General features: G+C 40.5%; 1 protein-coding gene across 2 annotated transcripts in view; it reads left to right on the top strand.

The window, feature by feature from the left end:
* sh2b3 (SH2B adaptor protein 3) overlaps nt 1-21,177 on the top strand; it is a 75,591-nt gene that overhangs the window by 40,437 nt on the left and 13,977 nt on the right. For both annotated transcript variants that reach the window (XM_080894226.1, XM_080894227.1), the window contains exon 3: nt 20,449-20,550. In XM_080894226.1, coding sequence (XP_080750352.1) covers nt 20,449-20,550 — 102 coding nt within the window. The remainder of the gene's footprint in view (nt 1-20,448; nt 20,551-21,177) is intronic.

The following is a 21,177-nucleotide window of genomic DNA, read 5'->3' as shown; positions in this document are numbered from 1 at the left end:
GCACCTTCAGACATGTAAAGCAGTGGTTCACAGATGGACCAGATGTGCCTTGGTGGTATTATGGCAATAATAGATTATTACTGCATTATATTAGATTACTGAATTAGTATGTTGCATGCACCCATTTGCCTTTTAGGAATTATAAGATGCATCACGGGCCTCTGATTGGTAAATAAGGGAGATCATGAATCACTTTATTTTGTGTAGCCAAACACCAATGCAGACACTCACCACTAGGGCTGTGCGATATGACGATATATACCGGATGACAAAATTAAAACGTCTATCGTTTCATATTATACAGCATCTTTTGTTTCGTGGTGTCGCAAAATACCCTGTTTATGGCAATATTTTTTCATCTTTTGGATGGTAACCACGTGGATGCAGACACAGAGAATACCAGTGAGGATGAGGCAGAACAAGGTAGCTCCAAACAGGAGGACCAGTCAAAAAAAATCAAGGACCTTGTTCCTAAACGAGGGTCTACCTCTGTAGCATGGACATGGTTTGGCTATGAAAAGTCTGACATGGACTAGGAACCTTTTTTTTTTTTTTTTTTTTTTAAACGGACCAGGAAACTGCGCTATGCAAATTATGCCGCAAACCGGTCCCCACCACAGACTCAAACACGTCAAACCTCCTCTATCACCTACACAAGAATCGCGTGAAAGTATGGAGAGAGTTTACGGATGAGAAGCAAAAAAGAACTGTCAGGTGTTCAAAATGAACCTTAGACTCAAATGTTAGAACAGGCAGCATGCCATGTTATAAATGCTCAAAAAAATAAAATAAAATAAAAATCGCGGCCGTTACAACTTATATCTAAAAATATATAGTTTCATGCATCGGTCAAAACACTCGACCCCAGTGCACAACACCTAGCTGAATACGCTTCACACACGTTGAGTTGCCCGAGATTCACAGAATTTACAGAAAATGCACTATTTTGTGATATATGTGTTAGACATGAGATTTTGTGTGTATATATATATACAGTGGGGCAAAAAAGTATTTAGTCAGCCACCGATTGTGCAAGTTCCCCCACTTAAAATGATGACAGAGGTCAGTAATTTGCACCAGAGGTACACTTCAACTGTGAGAGACAGAATGTGAAAAAAAAATCCATGAATTCACATGGTAGGATTTGTAAAGAATTTATTCATAAATCAGGGTGGAAAATAAGTATTTGGTCACCTCAAACAAGGAAAATCTCTGGCTCTCACAGACCTGTAACGTCTTCTGTAAGAAGCTTTTCTGTCCCCCACTCGTTACCTGTATGAATGGCACCTGTTTGAACTCATCATCTGTATAGAAGACACCTGTCCACAGCCTCAAACAGTCAGACTCCAAACTCCGCCATGGCCAGGACCAAAGAGCTTTCGAAGGACACCAGGAAAAGTATTGTAGACCTGTACCAGACTGGGAAGAGTGAATCTACAATAGGCAAGCAGCTTGGTGTGAAAAAATCAACTGTGGGAGCAATCATCAGAAAATGGAAGACATACAAGACCACTGATAATCTCCCTCGATCTGGGGCTCCACGCAAGATCTCATCCCGTGGGGTCAAAATGATCATGAGAACGGTGAGCAAAGATCCCAGAACCACACGGGGGGACCTGGTGAATGACCTGCAGAGAGCTGGGACCAAAGTAACAAAGGTCACCATCAGTAACACACTACAACGGCAGGGAATCAAATCCCGCAGTGCCAGACGTGTTCCGCTGCTGAAGCCAGTGCATGTCCAGGCCCGTCTGAAGTTTGCCAGAGAGCACATGGATGATACAGCAGAGGATTGGGAGAATGTCGTGTGGTCAGATGAAACCAAAGTAGAACTTTTTGGTATAAACTCAACTCGTCGTGTTTGAAGGAAGAAGAATACTGAGTTGCATCCCAAGAACACCATACCTACTGTGAAGCATGGGGGTGGAAACATCATGCTATGGGGCTGTTTTTCTGCCAAGGGGACAGGACGACTGATCCGTGTTAAGGACAGAATGAATGGGGCCATGTATCGTGAGATTTTGAGCTAAAACCTCCTTCCATCAGTGAGAACTTTGAAGATGAAACGAGGCTGGGTCTTCCAACATGACAATGATCCAAAACACACCGCCCGGGCAACAAAGGAGTGGCTCCGTAAGAAGCATTTGAAAGTCCTGGAGTGGCCTAGCCAGTCTCCAGACCTCAACCCCATAGAAAATCTGTGGCGGGAGTTGAAAGTCCGTGTTGCTCGGCGACAGCCCCAAAACATCACTGCTCTCGAGAAGATCTGCATGGAGGAATGGGCCAAAATACCAGCTACTGTGTGTGCAAACCTGGTAAAGACCTATAGTAAACGTTTGACCTCTGTTATTGCCAACAAAGGTTATGTTACAAAGTATTGAGTTGTATTTTTGTTATTGACCAAATACTTATTTTCCACCCTGATTTACAAATAAATTCTTTACAAATCCTACCATGTGAATTCATGGATTTTTTTTTTCACATTCTGTCTCTCACAGTTGAAGTGTACCTCTGGTGCAAATTACTGACCTCTGTCATCATTTTAGGTGGGGGAACTTGCACAATCGGTGGCTGACTAAATACTTTTTTGCCCCACTGTATATATTGACCAGGAATGTGAACGAGAGTCGTACTAACTTAAACATGGTGCGATTCTCGTTAAAGAGGCTCTGTGAAACTAATCATTATTCTGAGAAAAACGTGGCCTGTTTCAAAAGACGAACTGAATCTGAATGATAAGCAACAAGTTTTTTGGATTGTGTAATATAGCAAAGAGGTGAGGTATATGTCAGATATACAAAGTTGCAACAGTACTGGAAAAAAAGGCTGCAAATTAGCTGCTACTGCTACTGACATGTATTATTGTACTTTAGAAATTGTTGCAAACCACTGCGCTAAACAACATCTTTGTCACTTCTACCTAAAGGAGCTTGAAGGCATGTGGGACTTTAATATAACTCGAATGTATTTTTCTCAGTTTTCCGAGGCTTGTCCAATTCCCTGATTAAACAATTTCATTAATAAGATTTATTTCCAAGTGTTATTTACTAACAAATTGTGGTATGTTTTCTAAGTATTCACATAGTAGAAAAAAAAGTCCGTAAAAATTGTTCAAACAGTACTAAAAATGTTTCTATATCTGCATCTTTTCTGTGCAGTCTACAAACACATTCAGGGCACGTGTATTGGCACTAAGTTATTAAATATTAATTGAGAAACTAATCTGCAGACTAATGACTTTTTGTCTCCTTCTCATTACAGTTTTTCCGTGAAGCATTAAATAGGAGTAACAAGTCCATGCGTACTTTACCCTCTCCTCATCACACTTTTCTCTCTCCACTCGGCTTATCCTGAGGCACATCTCCAACCCTGCAGATCTCCCTCCTCCCGATTCTTTCTGGACTACACTTCCCACTAGAGAGCCAAACACAACTAACATTTATTCATTATCTACCCCTCTGAATTTCACCTCAGAAAGTCTGGGACTCTTTTTTTCTTTTTTAAATCTTGTTGCAAACTGATATGATTTGTTAAATGAGCTGTAGCTTATAAACATTTAGAGCTTTCTCTGGTCCCAGCAAGACAGGAGTGATTAGTGCGGCTTGTGTCTGGGTCAAAGTTAAAGTTGAGTTTAATATGTTATTTTAGGATTTGCACACAGTTTTAAAACAGAAAACAAAAATGCACAGCAGAAAGGGAGTGAAGAAAAATGTGCTTCATGCTGGAGAGGATTACACTTTTCTCCACACATATGAACAGTTACTGGACCCAACACACCCTTAACTGACCATCACAAGTACACACACACACCCATAACTGACACAAGTACACATGTGGGTTAGTAGATCCTACACAAACAAGCAATTGTCCATTCAGTGCTGCATGAATTTGGTGCCTTTTTGTTGGTTTTTTTACAAATTTGTGCTCAGCCAGTAAAAAGCATAAACAGCATCGTGCTGCAAATAACGACACAACTACATGCATAGTTTATGGGTTAAGACTAAGAGCTGTGGGCCAGCTTTTCATTGTTATTTCATAGTCTGTTAGATTTCCAAAATGATACATCTCTTAACTTCTTTACTGAGAAAAGCGTGTCATGCAGGTGTGAAAATATTTTTGCAAGATTTTGCTCATTGATGCAAAACTGAATCAGTTAAAGTACTTGGAAACTCAGCTGCAGCAAAGCCCATGTAAGCGTGCGCAGTTTCACGTTCAGCTCACCACTACACCCAATCGCATAATCTATTTTCTGCTTCTCAGTAAGCAGATTTCACCATCGGAGCAAAGTCTCCAAAAAGGTGCTGCTTGGGAAAATTCATCTTGAATGGATTATTTTGTATTTATATTGTATAAAGAGATTTAAGTTTTACGCGATAAAGAGATTTAAGTTGGTCCCACTGGAACAGCGGTTAGGGCAATGACCTGGTAACAACTATTCACAGACATTTGTCTTTCCATTGAGAGTCTGGAAAAATATATTTCTATAGTTTATAGTTATTTTAAATACAGTTTTTGGGGGGCAAAAGGAAGATTAGTGGTTCAGTTTCCAGCTCTTCCACTCTTTGTGTCTAAGCGAACCCCAAACTTCGCTTGAGTGAGTCTGAGTGATGGATAAAAGCTCTTATCGCCTGTAGAATAAAGTGCTGTGTAAATCTGTGTGTATGTGTGTTTGGGTGAGTGTGGCTTTTAGTGTGAAAGCACTTGAAGTGGTTAAAAAAAGAAACAAAACAAAAGCGGTATATAAATATTGATCAATTTGCCATTTACCATAGTGACAGTAAAGAAATGGCTTTAAATAAGAAAAGGGACTCAGATTGGGATTTCTGTGACCCTGCTATATATCCCAGATTATAAGCAAGCCGTTCACACAAGTTTACACTGTAGGTTTTAGTGGAAAACCTGCAGAGATGATATTTATTCAGCTTAGTTTCACTTCATATTTTTTTCCATGATTATCCGTCAGTAGCTGCCCTGTGTTTAAGAACCACTCGTCGGCCCACTGAGACACCCCGAAAGTGGTGTCGCTGCCATGCATTTCTATTTAGGGTCATGAAGCCACTTTTGCCCTTTGGTTATCAATGCTGTGCAGGTCAGTTCATGGTGCTTCAAGCTTAAAAAAGGATGATTAATTTCCAAAGCAAGATGTATTTCCAAAAACTTCTGTGCCGCAAAGTATTTCACAGACCTCTCTGTCAGATGTTATTATTGGCAGTTTGTCTTTGGTCGAAAACAGTGCACGTTTTCGGTAGAAGAAAGATCCAATGAAAACTCTCAGTGGGTCTGAGGATTATCTTGAGTAACTGATACGTGATTTCTGTTTCAGTTGAGGTTTTAAAAAGTTGTGTTTTTTGTCAGAAGCACAAGAAAATGAAATGCCATATCCCTCCGCTGTGTTTCAGCGATGACAGAAGTCTCACTGGTGAATATCTCACATTTAAAGTGCTGCTGAGGGGTTTAAAAAAATGGAGAAATCGGGAAAATGCTTCTCTGTGATTTGCATAAACACTGGCAGAATAAAGGCACATTATACAGCTATGCATGACCTATAACTGACAAACAGTTACTCAGAAGTGTTGACTTGTTTATATCATGTTATAGTATATTCTCGTGGCTCAAAGGCTTTAGGTTTTTTAAGCCTGTGTGTAAAAATGCATGTTGATGAGTTATGTTGTAACTCTCTGACTTTTCAAGCTCGCTGTCACAGGAGTCGTGTTTTCACAAACTCAGAAAGATGTTGCTCCTTTCTTCTTTTTTTCTGCTCTGTCAGACTTACTAATTGGTCTTTACTCGTGTGCAAAACCGCAGCTAATTCATTTACGAGGAACTGCACTAGGTTCTGTGAATCTTTAGTGCGCTGTCTTAACTTCTTCATATTTGCTTATATATCAGTATTTCTGAGAACTAAGCAAGGAGGGCAGCGCACAGTGAAGTGACACATTTATTCATTACAGAAGGCTACGTCTCTGACAGCTTCTGACAGGTTTCCAAGAACACAGTCATCACATCAGTGTTGGTAACCCCACAAGTAGTGCTAAGTGTGTGTGCGTTTCCCACATCCTCCATGATGCCACAGATAGAGCTGATAGTGAATGTGATCAGCTCTAGTGATCTCCTGCTGCATGAACTCCACCTATATGCACAGCTAGTCTGCGCAGAGGTGACTGTACCGAGTTATTCTCAGTGACGTGAATGTTTTTAAAGTAAACTAAACTTCAATGTCTGTAGTGATGATTAATTTTAAAGTTGCATTTTTAGCACAGCTGCTTTAAAAAAGGTTGCACAAATCTCAAAATGCTACTGCTGCCAGAGTTAAGTTCAAACATGATTCAGTTTGCATGAATGTTTTATTTTGTGATTACAGCTGCTCTCCGTCTATGTAATCCTCAGCAGGGACCTAAAGTTCTTATCGTGTTTTGGATCTGTTTTCTTTGCAAGCTAAAAGAGACCTCGTCAAAGAAAAAAGCTGGAGTTAGCTGGGGTTTAGAAAGTCTATTTCTGTCCCACCAGCTATGGAGGGCAAACTCAGGAGTGTTTATCTGCATGACACACGCAACAGGTGCTAGAATCAAGCAGCAGAGTGGAAAAACAATGCCAGCTGCAGCTGTATGTGTTCATAAAGTCGTTAAAAAGGGAACAATTTTTTCTGTACAAACATACCAGGAATTTGTGTACGGTAGCCAAGATTCAGGCGGCGCAGTAAGCTATTCATCTTAGATTATAAACACAATCCTGTAACATAAAATGTCCACTAAAAAACATGCAGACAGGCACAAAGAGGAAGATTAAAGCTGGCCATTTTCTGTAGCTAATATCAACAGACCAAAGCCAGAGTTAGTCTGTCTGTCCCAGTCTGCACAAAAGCATTTCTCATATGAAGTATTTGTGTTGTCATTAAATGTCAACCATGCAAATGAACACATGACATCTGTGTAGCTTCCTGAAATTACTAAAATAAACATTGCTTGCATGTAGTTGACATTTCTAGTAGAGCTGGGCGATATGAGATTTTTTCATATCACGATATGTTTTTTTCATTTCAGGCGATAACGATATCTATCACGATATAAGCCAAATAACTATATTTGTAAGATTTAAATGTGCCGTTGCTCACAAGTAAAATGTGAAATAATCAGCAGCTTGTTTTTATTTAAATATTTATTTCCCATAATAAGTTCAACAGGGTAGATGTACTTAAGGAACATGAGACTTTTTCAGATAAATAAAGGCAAATATTGCAAACTACACAAAAGGCAGCCGCTAAAGCGTTTAAGTTTCAAAATAGAACAAACAAAACAGACTAAATTGTCAATTCCACTTAGAAACAAAATATTAATTCTAAAAATAAATCTTAGTTTGTTTTACAGAAGAACAGACAAAACTGACTAACTTTTGTCAATATCAAATAAACTGAGAACTAAAAGGAAATTCTCAATCTCTCCTTGTTGTATAGCTTAGCTTTTCAAACACTTTTAACAGTTACTTTAGTCTGACAAAAGCCGAATGACGAATTAGCGCTTCCAGTCAGAGACTGAGGCTACGTCCACACGTACACGGGTATTTTTGAAAACGGAGATTTTCCGTTTTCGTTTTAAAAAATAATCCCGTCCACACATAAAGGCAGAAATGAAGGAAAACGCTGCTATGAACATGCCAAAGCAGCAGGTGGCGCTAGATTCCTAACCGTGCCGAAATGTTGGCCAATCAGAAGTCTAGAAGCCTCGGTGGGAAAAAGTAAACAAAGCTGGGGCATAGAAGCAGAACAGAGTCGTATGTGTGGAGGGACAGTAACTGTGTGTATATGTAAGCATTTAAACACTGCAGAGAGTAGAATTAACAGTATTGTAGAAATTCATTTCACCGAAACAATAACGTGGCGCAGTGTGACGCATGCACCAGTTTATTGTATTTCCAGACTTGCTTTCGGCACAATTTACAGTGCACGCTACTCTGTTTTTTTGTCAGACTTGAAATAGCCGAAATACCTTCACACTACGGAACTTCTATGGCTCTTCCGTTCGACAATCTCTCCGGCATTGGAACCATCATCTGTTTACTCTTCGGTCACGCTCGGTTGATTTTTCTAGTCGGCACACTCATTTCCTCCATTACCCGCTGGCTCCATTACCCGCTGGCTGCTTCCCAAACAAACACACGTGCGGCTTGGCACTTGTGCTGTACGTAACAAGTCAGGCGGACGTGACGCTGCGGCTGTGATTGGTTCGGCTCTGCGCTACTTAATTTGGATTGGCTGACCTTTTTTTTTTTTTTTTTTGAGGACAAGAGCGGCGAAGTCTATCGCGATAGCTTCATTTCTCTATCGAGTAAAAGTTATATCGCGATACATATCGTTATCGTTCTATCGCCCAGCTCTAATTTCTAGTTATATCACAGACGTGCACATCTTTTCTCTCGCAGTTTAAAGCTAACATAGTAGTTTTGTACTGTTTTCTTAAAGAAGGCCTGGATGCAGACGCTCAGTAGGTAGTGCAGGTAGTCTCTCTTTAAGCCAGCTTTCTGCTGATTGGCTGACCCTCGCAAACAGAAGATTGAGTAGTAGCTGGGCGGGGCTTCTATGCCCACGGAGATAACTGTATCAGGGATACTCCCTGTCCCATCTGGCTCACAGGGGTTACTTTTATATAGGTTGACCTCATTCTCTGAAACGTGGGTCATTATAAACATTAACTTTAATATGTCAGAACATTAGGAACAGCAAAATCATTTCTTTTTAATGTAAAAAAATCACAACCAATTAGGTTTGGAAAGTTAGTTTGGATTTGTTTCGAATGCTTTTTATGGAAAAATATAATATCATTAGAAGGAAACTTGGCTGGTGTAGTTTCTTGGTATATTTTGGAACAATAACATTCTGTTGCACAGAAGAATGGATCAGGTTTTGGATATAGGTCTCTGCTTGTTTAGTAAGATTATTTTACTGCGCTGTGTGAGTCCTTTTAAATGGAATATCAAAGACAAGAAAAGCACAAAACAAATCGTCAGTGATCCCGATGTCAAACCGGGGGAAGTACAGGCCGATGTGTTGGTTACTGTGATTGAGGTCATGACCTCCCATGCTTGAAGAGGGTCTGATGGGTCGTGCTCTAACCATTTAAGCTGTGTGTGTGTGTGTGTGTGTGTGTGTGTGTGTGTGTGTGTGTGTGTGTGTGTGTGTGTGTGTGTAGGATAACTGTGCACATACAGTTTGCAGAATCTCTCCAGAGACCAGTTTGGTAACCCTGCAGAGTCTAAAGTCAGTGCAGCACACACACACACAATGCATGCACCCCAGACAGCGTTGGCTACGGTGACCCTCGGAGGGATAGAGGAATGTTGAGTGTCAGTCAGTTGCTGTGCCGACGGCCTTGAGAAAGGGACCCTGGGAAGATTGTTTTGGACTCCAAACATCCTGTGTGTCACCCGTGTGTGTGGGTGTGTGCGCACAGACTGTAGATCTGTTTGTGTGGGTGAGAGGTTGCATGGTTGCATCTGCTGTCGTGTCTCTGTTTGTTTGTGCGCTACTTTCACCAACTGTTTACACCTGCTGCCATGTGTGTAAACCAAGGTGAAAGAAGAGTCATTACAATGTCTGAAAATTACTTTGTGTTTGATTTTTTTTTTTTTTTTTTTTAAAGAAAAGTTATTTTAATAGTAATTTATGATAGTATGGTGAAAATAATTCTTTTGGTACTTTAATGATGATATAAAAGTTAAAAAAGCAGCTCACACGTTATTAAAGCATCTGTGTTTGTACAAATATGACCTGTAGGATTTGGATTAAATATGTAAAATAACCTATTTTAAAAAGTAATGCAAAAAGTACAAATATAATGAAAAATATAATAAAGGAGAGATTTTCAACTGTGGGGTTGCTGTAGCTCAGGGTAGAGCAGCTTATCTACTGATTGGAAGGTAGGCTCCCCCTAGTCTGCATCCCAAACATCCTTGGGCCAGATATTAACCCCAAGTTGCTCTCTGATGCATCCATCGGTATGAATGTGTGTGAATGGTAGTTAGTAAGCACTTAAAAGCATAGAAGACAGTGCTTGTGTGATTGGGGGAATGTGGCATGTTGTATACGGCGCTTTGAGTACTCCGGAAGAGTAGAAAAGTACTATATAAGAATCAGTCCATTTACCATTTAACTGCTAAAGATGCTGAGTAAGAACTGAAAAAATACTTATCTTCAATCAAAAATCGTTCCAAAAGACTTTCATTACAGTCCATTGATATTTGGGTTTTATGGGGGGGGGGGGGCTGATGTAACCTATACATGGCAGTTATTACAAACTCAAGTTCATTTTTAGGAATTTGCAGCCCAGGATGTAGGCTGTATTGTCACTGCTGCATATCAGTGTTTCATATTTGTCATATCTGTGTGACTGTGCGTATGTTTGAAGTTGAAACATAGTAGTGAAAGTTGACTCAAAGTGAAAATTTGTGGTGTTGTATTATTACTGGCACTGATCACCATCAGCTTAATATTTCATAGTTGACATTCTCGTCCCAGAAAAACTGTATTATGAAAGGATTTACTTTAAATTGTCCTGCCATAATTACTTTGATTATCAGATAAACTGTAATTTATTTAGTTAAAAAATCAAAATGATGGATAAAACATGACTCAGAGAATGTCTTTAAACAGTCATATTCAATTTACGGTAATAAAAAGCGCTCCCCAAAAAACAATCCTGCTGCTGGACTTGATTAAATTTGACATTTTGGTTCAATAAAAGTCATAATCTCGTATGTTCTTTCATCACCATCTGGATTTTAAACAGAAACGTATAACTTTTAGCCAAGTGTCGTTCATGTGGGGATGTCAAAGCTTCAAAAGACAGTTTTGGTGGGTTTAATCCGTAAATAATGTCTAATATATTTCAATAAAAGATAAATGATAACAGTAACGAGCCCGAACAAGCTGACACTGACAAAGTGTCACTGATAATGTTGAACGTTGTGAAATAAGATGATTTCCGGCCTCATTAAAAAGGGAAGTTTAATTCTGAGCTAAATTAGAATTAAGCTCAGATAGCATCACAGAGGCGTGTGATTGGTCCCAAATTCGATCACCACCATGACAGCAGCGCATGCAGCTTTGCGAGCACTCAGCAGCATGTAGCCGCCCTTTAACGCGGGCCAGAGGATCCACACAACCAGTCCGGTATCAGTGTATATATGTTGTGTTTTACTGGTAAAACTTGAGCTTCTTTCTCTTGACTGTTTAAACCACCCACAATCAGATTGGTTGCATCAATAATTTACAGAAAGTTGTCCTAAATAATTGCTAAAACAGTGAAAGTGGCAGTGTGCTGCAGCCTTGCGTTCTTCCGCAGTTGCAGGGTGAGGAACAGGCCATAGCCTCAAGGTCTGCTGGCAAAACAATGCAGCGAGCTGTCGAGACAAAGAGGAGCAGTAATTTAAGACATAAATGAAAAGCTTTCCCGTGGGCGCTATTGTATATTTACGCTTTCAATGTACTCAGTCTCTAGGGTTACTTGCGTCTGGATGTGGAGGAGGTCGATGCCAGGCAGTAGTTGGTACAAGCATAGCTTTTGTGTGTTGATTTCTCTCTAGTAATCAATCAAGCTGTGTAGTTGCTCGCAGACCTCACAGACGGGGTTTGAAGTTTTTGTCTGGGAGGGGGAGAAAACAGCAGAAGTGAGAATGTGCTGCTGTGACTCACATTTAAAGCCCCGGTCGTGGACAATGCTAAACCGACATTTTTAATGCTTTTTATTTGGTGCAAAACGAATTCAAACATATCAGGGACAGTAAATACAGTGGGGCAAAAAAGTATTTAGTCAGCCACCGATTGTGCAAGTTCCCCCACCTAAAATGATGACAGAGGTCAGTAATTTGCACCAGAGGTACACTTCAACTGTGAGAGACAGAATGTGAAAAAAAAAAATCCATGAATCCACATGGTAGGATTTGTAAAGAATTTATTCGTAAATCAGGGTGGAAAATAAGTATTTGGTCAATAACAAAAATACAACTCAATACTTTGTAACATAACCTTTGTTGGCAATAACAGAGGTCAAACGTTTACTATAGGTCTTTACCAGGTTTGCACACACAGTAGCTGGTATTTTGGCCCATTCCTCCATGCAGATCTTCTCGAGAGCAGTGATGTTTTGGGGCTGTTGCCGAGCAACACGGACTTTCAACTCCCACCACAGATTTTCTATGGGGTTGAGGTCTGGAGACTGGCTAGGCCACTCCAGGACTTTCAAATGCTTCTTACGGAGCCACTCCTTTGTTGCCCGGGCGGTGTGTTTTGGATCATTGTCATGTTGGAAGACCCAGCCTCGTTTCATCTTCAAAGTTCTCACTGATGGAAGGAGGTTTTGGCTCAAAATCTCACGATACATGGCCCCATTCATTCTGTCCTTAACACGGATCAGTCGTCCTGTCCCCTTGGCAGAAAAACAGCCCCATAGCATGATGTTTCCACCCCCATGCTTCACAGTAGGTATGGTGTTCTTGGGATGCAACTCAGTATTCTTCTTCCTCCAAACACGACGAGTTGAGTTTATACCAAAAAGTTCTACTTTGGTTTCATCTGCCCACATGACATTCTCCCAATCCTCTGCTGTATCATCCATGTGCTCTCTGGCAAACTTCAGACGGGCCTGGACATGCACTGGCTTCAGCAGCGGAACACGTCTGGCACTGCGGGATTTGATTCCCTGCCGTTGTAGTGTGTTACTGATGGTGACCTTTGTTACTTTGGTCCCAGCTCTCTGCAGGTCATTCACCAGGTCCCCCCGTGTGGTTCTGGGATCTTTGCTCACCGTTCTCATGATCATTTTGACCCCACGGGATGAGATCTTGCGTGGAGCCCCAGATCGAGGGAGATTATCAGTGGTCTTGTATGTCTTCCATTTTCTGATGATTGCTCCCACAGTTGATTTTTTCACACCAAGCTGCTTGCCTATTGTAGATTCACTCTTCCCAGTCTGGTGCAGGTCTACAATACTTTTCCTGGTGTCCTTCGAAAGCTCTTTGGTCTTGGCCATGGCGGAGTTTGGAGTCTGACTGTTTGAGGCTGTGGACAGGTGTCTTTTATACAGATGATGAGTTCAAACAGGTGCCATTCATACAGGTAACGAGTGGGGGACAGAAAAGCTTCTTACAGAAGACGTTACAGGTCTGTGAGAGCCAGAGATTTTCCTTGTTTGAGGTGACCAAATACTTATTTTCCACCCTAATTTACGAATACATTCTTTACAAATCCTACCATGTGAATTCATGGATTTTTTTTTCACATTCTGTCTCTCACAGTTGAAGTGTACCTCTGGTGCAAATTACTGACCTCTGTCATCATTTTAAGTGGGGGAACTTGCACAATTGGTGGCTGACTAAATACTTTTTTGCCCCACTGTAGCTGTTACTGCATTCTCTGTTAATTATTATAACATCTAAAGCACTTCTGGATGGATGCAAACTGCATTTCGTTGCCCTGTACCTGTGCATGTGCAATGACAATAAAGTTGAATTCTATTCTATTCTATTCTATTCTATTCTATTCTATTCTATGTCACGAATCAACAGGCCTCTGCACAAAGTTGTGCAAAAGGACCCCACTCCTCTCGCATCACACTGTAGTGCTGCTTGTGTTTTTAGGTGTTTTGCATCACTTCGACATCACTTTGCATGTCTTTATGGACATTGCACTTTAAAAAAAAAATCTTTTCCATCATCAGACAGTAGTTTCAGAACAGAGCATTGTCAGGGCTACATAGCTTCAGGGGCTGTTTCCTACTTGTACTCAATGTTAAGTCGACATAGTAACCAGCTGGCAGTGTGCTGAGCAGCAGCTACAAAAGAGCACTATGTGTGGGTTTTTTTGTTGTTGTTGGGGTTTTTTAATGGTATCATATAGAGCAGCGGTGTTAAACATAAGGCTCGGGGGCCAGAATCGGCCCCACTGGACTGCTCTGGAAAAAAGGAGTGCATAGATTTTAGTTTTAACTATATTTTCATAACTTTTACAATTTCTCTATTGATAAAGATTCCTAATTACACCAAAGCAATTAAGTAATTGATAAACAGTTAAATGATAACTTTTCAACATTTACTGTATTAATTTGTGGGGTTTTTTACTGTGGGTTTACAGGACAGTCTGGCCAACTTTACACAGTTATAATTTTTTTTGATGGTCCGGCCCCTTTGATCATAATAGTCAGTACTTTGTTTTAATGCTGTTGTTGCACATGTGATTAATAAAGCCAGGCCCATTTTTAGACCTAATTCTTGCTAACATGGCTGTTGCTTATGGGGGTATTTTTAAAAATCCTGAGGACACAAGTTCATATATTTACGTCTACATCAGTCATTGTACATGTAGGTCAGTTGTGCTAGACATAGGCAGTACCTGTCTGAACATAGGTACCACCAAAAAAACCAAAACTTGCTTCTGTGATGCTGGTTCCTGCAGTGTAAAGATACAAAACATGGTAGTCTTGTTTAAAAAGTTATAGGAACAATAAAAACGTTTTTATGGGTAGAAAGCTGCTATTTTTAGTCCGTTTGTATCCCTTACATGATCATTGTGCATCTTTTTGGGCAGGCTAATGTTTCCTCATCTTCTCAACACTAATGTGTTCCATAAGTTACAAAATGAAGATAATTTTATATTCATAGAGAACTGAAACTAGAGTTTGAGACCATAAACTCATGAGGAAAGTATTTAAAAAGGCCACAAATCGATACTTTATGTTGTGAACTTCTTTTTTTGTTTCTTCGATCCTGCTGGAAGTTAGAAAGATCGCAGTGTTGAATCTCTTCCTCATAGCATCTGTGGCTGTGGTTGTCTTTTATATACGGTTTATGACACTAACAAGACTGCTGTGTTCTTTCCTTTGACTCTGCCGAGGGAGGGGCGGGGGTCACCACGGATGAGCAGAAAGAAAAAGAGACATAGACCTCTGCACTTCTTTGAGAGCTTTAAAACATTAACACTCACGCAGTTCGTAAATGCTCTGACTGTTTTCCCACATTACTCACCGGTTCTGTTGGAGATGGGTCCAGATTTAAAAATGAAAGAAAAACAGCAAAGACTGCGCCTTGTGTGTGTGTGTGTGTGTGTGTGCGCGTGCGTACACTCTCCAGGGAGTATTACAGGCTGCAGCAGTTTGCAGTAATAGGAAATGCGCTGTGAGCTTGAACTTGCTCCCTCGATGAAGTTGATTCACAGAAATCAGGCCTGTTACGTTGTTGCTCAACCAGTCAGACATCTGCTGAATGTTTTTTCTTCTTCTGTTTTTTTTCCCCTCCACAGACACACATGGTTCCTCAAAGATGCTCCTAGTCAGGCTCTCATTCATATTCACACAATAAATTCTTCTCAATGAGTCACTCTCTGCGCGAATGTTCACCAACACACACACCCAGAGTGAGAGTGACTGATAGCATTAGTTGTTGCACATCCGGTGCAGTTTTAACTTGCATTTGTAAATTAGTCTGCAGCCAATCTGCCTGTTGCTTTCTTGATTAACTGCATGCCGTGTTAAATGATAAAAAAAAAAAAAACAACAACGTACAAATGTCTCTCTTCTTCTTTTTTGGGGCTGCAGATGCTCAGACTCTAGTGCAAAGCTCAAATATAATCTCTTTAGATCATTTTAAGTAGAAAGAAGCTGACAAAATGATAAAGAGATATTTTATTCTTCCTGTCACAGTCTGGCGAGGGCAGACTGTATGAATTGAAAAAGGACCCAAAACGCAGACGCCAAGGAACAGGGAACAGAACTTGAAATGTTAACAAAAGGCGAGCCGTTTAATAAGGCTAGTAGAAGAGGTACAAACAAAGGGCAAGGCAAACTGAAGCAAAATTAACACAAACCTAAACTGGGGAATCTAAACAAGCAATAAGAAAAACCTAGGCAAGAAACTTGGAAGCATGGCATGGGAAACATGGCGTGGACAACAGACGACCTGACAATCACACACTGAAAACAGAGGACTTAAATACACAGGAGGTGATTAGGGGAAGTGGAGACACATGAGGAAACAGCTGGCACACATGAACATAATGACGTCACAGTGGGAGAGTAAAACTGAACATGATGAACACAGAACACCAGACCTCTTCACAATAAAACAGGAAACATAATGAGACATAGACATGACAACCCGAACTTGACAACGTAAGACACAGACATGAAACGCATGAAGAGCAGGGGAGATTTAACATGGTTGGAAACACGAGGGGAAAATAATAACTAGAAACACTTAGGCATAATAATACAAACTTGATAACATAAGACACGCAGCATGAAACACGAAGGGTGAGGGGAAGCTTAAATACAGGGGAAGAAAACACAAGGAGTCTAATAACCAAATGAACTTAGATAACCTAATGAACAAAATAAACTCAAACTTAAAACGCTGGGTCAAGAGACCCAGGACCATGACACTTCCTTTGATGAGCTGATGATATTCGAGCCACCGATTTATCACGCATCCCTGCTTCGGCACGATGCATGAGGTGGCGTAAAAGAGGCTGAGGTTGAGTCAAACAGAAAAACAAACAGAAATGTGGCACATAGATCAGATTTCAGATAGATCAAAGAAGGGGTATCGGAGGGGTCACATGTAGGTACGCACTCCCAGATAATCATCACCTGAATCCTCTGAGCTTTACAGTAAGTTTCACCTCATTGCTTGGCTGCCCAGGCTCAAGCTTTACTGTTGTGGTTCATTATCGAGGTGAGCTCTACAAATCCCCCTGCTCAGTGCTCAGCACCGAGACAGTCAGTGACTCACCGATCCACACTGAAGTATTTAGCAGATATTTCCCTCGGGAGTTGGTAGAGACCAAAAGCAGAGCTAAGACAGAGTGAATATTGAATTCAGCAAGACTTGAAATGAGCCATGATGTTGGCTCTGTGGCTGCCAGATGTGTTGGTAGCAACTGACCTATAAGGTGATGTTTAAAACTTGTGTTCACTGCCCCCAAGTGGCCAAAGAAAAGCAGGATTATTCAGTGCACAGTTTTGTCACTTCTTATTTCTAAATTAATAATCCATTTTTTAAACTTTGATTAATATTAGCTTTCAAACTCAGCTTCCAATTTGTTATCAGACAACATGATTATTTTCATACGAATCTTGTAAAAAAAAATCATTTTTTTGCATTGTTGTTTTTCTCTTAGACTGTATATTTATGTCATCTTTCTGGCTTTATCTCAATCTTTCTACAGGGGAAATTATTAGAAAGCCTGAAACTTGTAACGCTGATGTAAATTTCTGTGAACATACTCGACTGAAATACAGCTGCGGCAGCAATTTGGTGCGAGCTCCCTTTAATCGGTTCCTCTTGCACTGACTCAGGTTCTCTAAATGAGTCACATCCTTGACCTGTCTGCGTCATTGTGCTTTTTAGTGATAATATTAGACACTGTGGTTGAAACTCATAGCATTAAGGGTTGTGAGGGAGAAAGGTAACTATTCTTTTGATGATTGCGCTCCTGTGTTGTTTTATGTGTGTGCAAAAGATTAACATATGCATTCCTCGGGCTCATGCACTGTCACATGCGCTCAAACTCATGCGGTGCACAAAGCAGTGGAATTTGTCCTCCCTGCACTTTCTTTTGCCCTCCGTTCCTCCCTCTTACCCACCCACCCGATGCCGTGTCTTTTACTGTCTTGTCTGTTTCCTTTCGCTGCTTCTGCTCTCTCACGGTGCTGATTTAGTTAGCTTCCATTATTGTGCAAGTCTGTTTAATTACACAGTTTCACTTCGCGGGCAATTTGATGCTCTTCGTCTGGCTGGTGATGTGCTTTTCACAGGAACTGAACAGATCATGTGAAGAAATGCTTCACAGCATGGACTACACCGGAGTTCACTTAGTTGTGACGCATTTATTAAGGCACTTGCAGCACTAACTGCTGCACTTCGGAGATCCACTTCGTCTTGCAGTTCGACAGCATGGCTGACAAAGAAAACAAGCAGATACAAATCACCATTTCTGGTCAAAACGTTAAGACAAAAAGCTGAATTTAATGCACAGATGCAGACAGTCATGCAGTCTGGAAACCCACAGGCTAACTTCTCGCATTGGCTATGAACACAGATTAATTTGATAAAGATAAATTGATGTCAGTGCTTTTGAGATTACATTTCTGCGTGTGCACTATTTACCTTCATGCAACCAATGCTCCCTTAAATATGTTTGCTTAGTATTTAAATGCACTGGCATTTATATAGCAGTATTTACCACTCAAAGCACCTGCAAGCCACATTTAGCCATTCAGTGCTTTCTTTTGTACACTTCACACACCTTATCTAGTTCTCATACCTGAAAAATTTGGAATCATCAGTAAAGCCAACATGTATGTCTTCTGAGCCGAAGGCCGAAGGAGAACATGCAAACTCCACACAGAAATATAACTTGGATCGTTGCAGAAATCTTGTCCCTTACATGAGACAGATTCAACAATTTAGGATTTGCGTTTTGAAACGTTTGTCAAACACAGCTGGGTGTGACAGATGTTAGCTTGGACTGAGGGGAGTTTGCGGGCCACACTTTTTAATAATTGTCAGATAAATCGATAAGGTAAAGAGTCACGAGTTGTCACTATAGCTTGTGATTACGTTCACTCTTAAATTTTTCTCTTTATCTCCAATTTTGGATTATTGTGAAAATAATCAGAAGTTCAATCCAGAACTTTGCTTTTCTCATATTCTGTTCTGTATGACCAAGTTTGCACTCGCACACATGCAGTAACAGAAACTAGTGATGAGAGCCGTGTTCTTCTTCATGACGCCTGACTACTAAATGTCAAGGTTTGACAGGATTTGACATTTCCAGTTGTCAAACATGAAAATACTGTATGCAGCTGACACGCTGTAGTTTTTAAACTTTTCATAGTAGCTGCTGATGTTCTTGTCTACATGTGTTTCTCTCAGTTGTCACTCAGCCTTCGTTTCAGCAGTGACTTCTGTCCCAGACATGCCGCGGGCACTTTACACATGGCTGACTGAGTCATTCGTCCATGCATGTGTGTTTGTTTATGCCGTTGGCTCTGTTACCACTTGTTTGGATGTAGGGGTTCGGAGGCTCTTCAGAGCTGTTTTAGTGGATTTTTTGTGTGTGTATCTGTTCAGCATTCTTTAAAAATAAATTTTTTCCCCCAAAAATGTGTCTTCGTGGATTGCTTTAAAAAATAAAAAATAAAGCGAGGTCCAGTGCAAACTGCTCCAGGTAAAGTATGTCACAAGTCAGCAACAGCTGTGTGGAGTCATATGAAAGCAGCCTGGGATGGAGTATTTTTGCTTTCAAGATCCTTTCGCATCATCATCCTTTTGTCCAGCTGGCTTCAGGTTCACCTGACTGGGAGGGGATTTTGAGAAGTTTAAAATATGTGTATTTTTTAATAATAATAATAATAATAATACATTTTATTTGAGGGCGCCTTTCAGAAACCCAAGGTCACCTTACAAAAAACACAATTAATAAAAGGAACAGTAGTCATAAAATACATAAAATAAGTTACAATTTTAGTATATTGAAGCCTGGATCCTTTCTGGTTTTGTTGGTGGTTAATAAACTCGCAGTGTCATAAGTTCATGCTGAGGGCCTCGGGTCAAACAGCCACCAGAAAGCCCCTCATATCTCATTTAGGTTTCTTCAAACACAGCCAGCCTTCAAGCCCCGCTGCGGGAGCTTGCGTCACGCTCGTTTGTGTCCCGTGGTATTTTTAGCCTAATTGGTCAACATTAAAATTAATCTACAGAGGTGATCGCACAAGTGCAAACTGCCTCTAATCAAAATAGAAAAAGGCCCCAGTGCACAAACGAGTCCTTACTTGGCAGCCTTCTTAAATGTTACCCATGACAGCCAGATTGAGCTGAGTAGTACACAGTGTTGCATGACATCCTTTTTTGGGGGGCAATTTCCTGTTTGGAACAGTCTCTACTTCTCAGAAAAGGAAAACCAAATGAGTAACAAATCTACACAGACCATGAAAGTTTGACCACTGCACGCTTTAAGCTAAGTTAAAGAAGACGTTTGCGTGGAAAAAATGTTTCCATTTTGTTTAAAAGACGATGGGCTGATTGTGTTTTTCTTATAATACTTGAGTGTTGAAATGTGATGTATGTCACCGACACATCATCTGCTATGCAAAAACAATGGAGGTAAAAGGATTTTCTTTGAAAAACCAGGCTTCCTCGTACACTACCTGCAGCAACCCTGACCTGTTTCTTTCAAAGAATTTGGCACATGCTCATATCTGATGACTCATTTTGCACTTTTGATACTTGCACAAGCCCATTTAAAAATGTGTTAAAGATTATCAGGCCAGCTTATGAGGAAGGTTGACGGCGTGCATACAATTGTGAAACCCTTTTTTTTTCTCCGTTTCTTTCCCTTTTATGTGTTCATCAGAGGAATTACTCTCATGTATCAGACGCTAATTATGTACTCACTGTGTGTTTCAGGCCTCCAGTCCCAAGCTGACGACTCACTGCTCAGATATCCAAGAGGTCCGGCGTTGCAACCGGCTGGAGATGCCTGACAACTTTAACACGTTTGTTCTAAAGGTTTGTACACGATTACAGCTAAATGGAAAAATGATGCTTCCTAAGAGAAGCTGTAGTTTGGGACTCTGACCGCTGAGTTGTTTATATCCACATTGCTTAGATCTTCACCGTTCAGCCAGAACAGGATAAACACTGTCATTTCAAAACTCACAAAGTGGACTGACAAAGTAGACGTTGCTGGTTTGAAGTGAAACGATATTCCACCATAAAGTCTCTTTTTTTTACCCACCAGCTGCTCAGCTCTCCATCAAACATAAACCCACTCAAACAGACAGCGGTGTTGCTGCACTCCAGCCGTTTTTTTTTATTTTATCTGCAGCGATATTTGAATGGCATTTTGTTTGTTTATCGAGCACATTCGTGCACAGCAGAGGATTACAGCCTTTGTTCACAGCGAAGAAGCAAACTACAAAGTTTTCACAGCCACAGGAGCGAGTATTTGATAGCGGTTTTGCACATCAGTGGTGAAAAGTGTTAACTTTCACTGTTGTCTTCTTTTTTAGTAAATTTAACAAAAAGCTCTCATGCCTCTGTTTTTTATTTCAAAAGTTCTGCTTCACCCAGAGGCTCTTGATATTGATAGTATCTCTCCTTACCAAGGAAATGCTTTCCTGTAGCAGGTGCAGG

This window comes from Rhamphochromis sp. 'chilingali' (assembly GCF_963969265.1).
Source record: "Rhamphochromis sp. 'chilingali' genome assembly, chromosome: 10".
NCBI classification, from domain to species: Eukaryota; Metazoa; Chordata; class Actinopteri; order Cichliformes; family Cichlidae; genus Rhamphochromis; species Rhamphochromis sp. 'chilingali'.
This window is presented reverse-complemented; position numbering and strand designations above follow the sequence as displayed.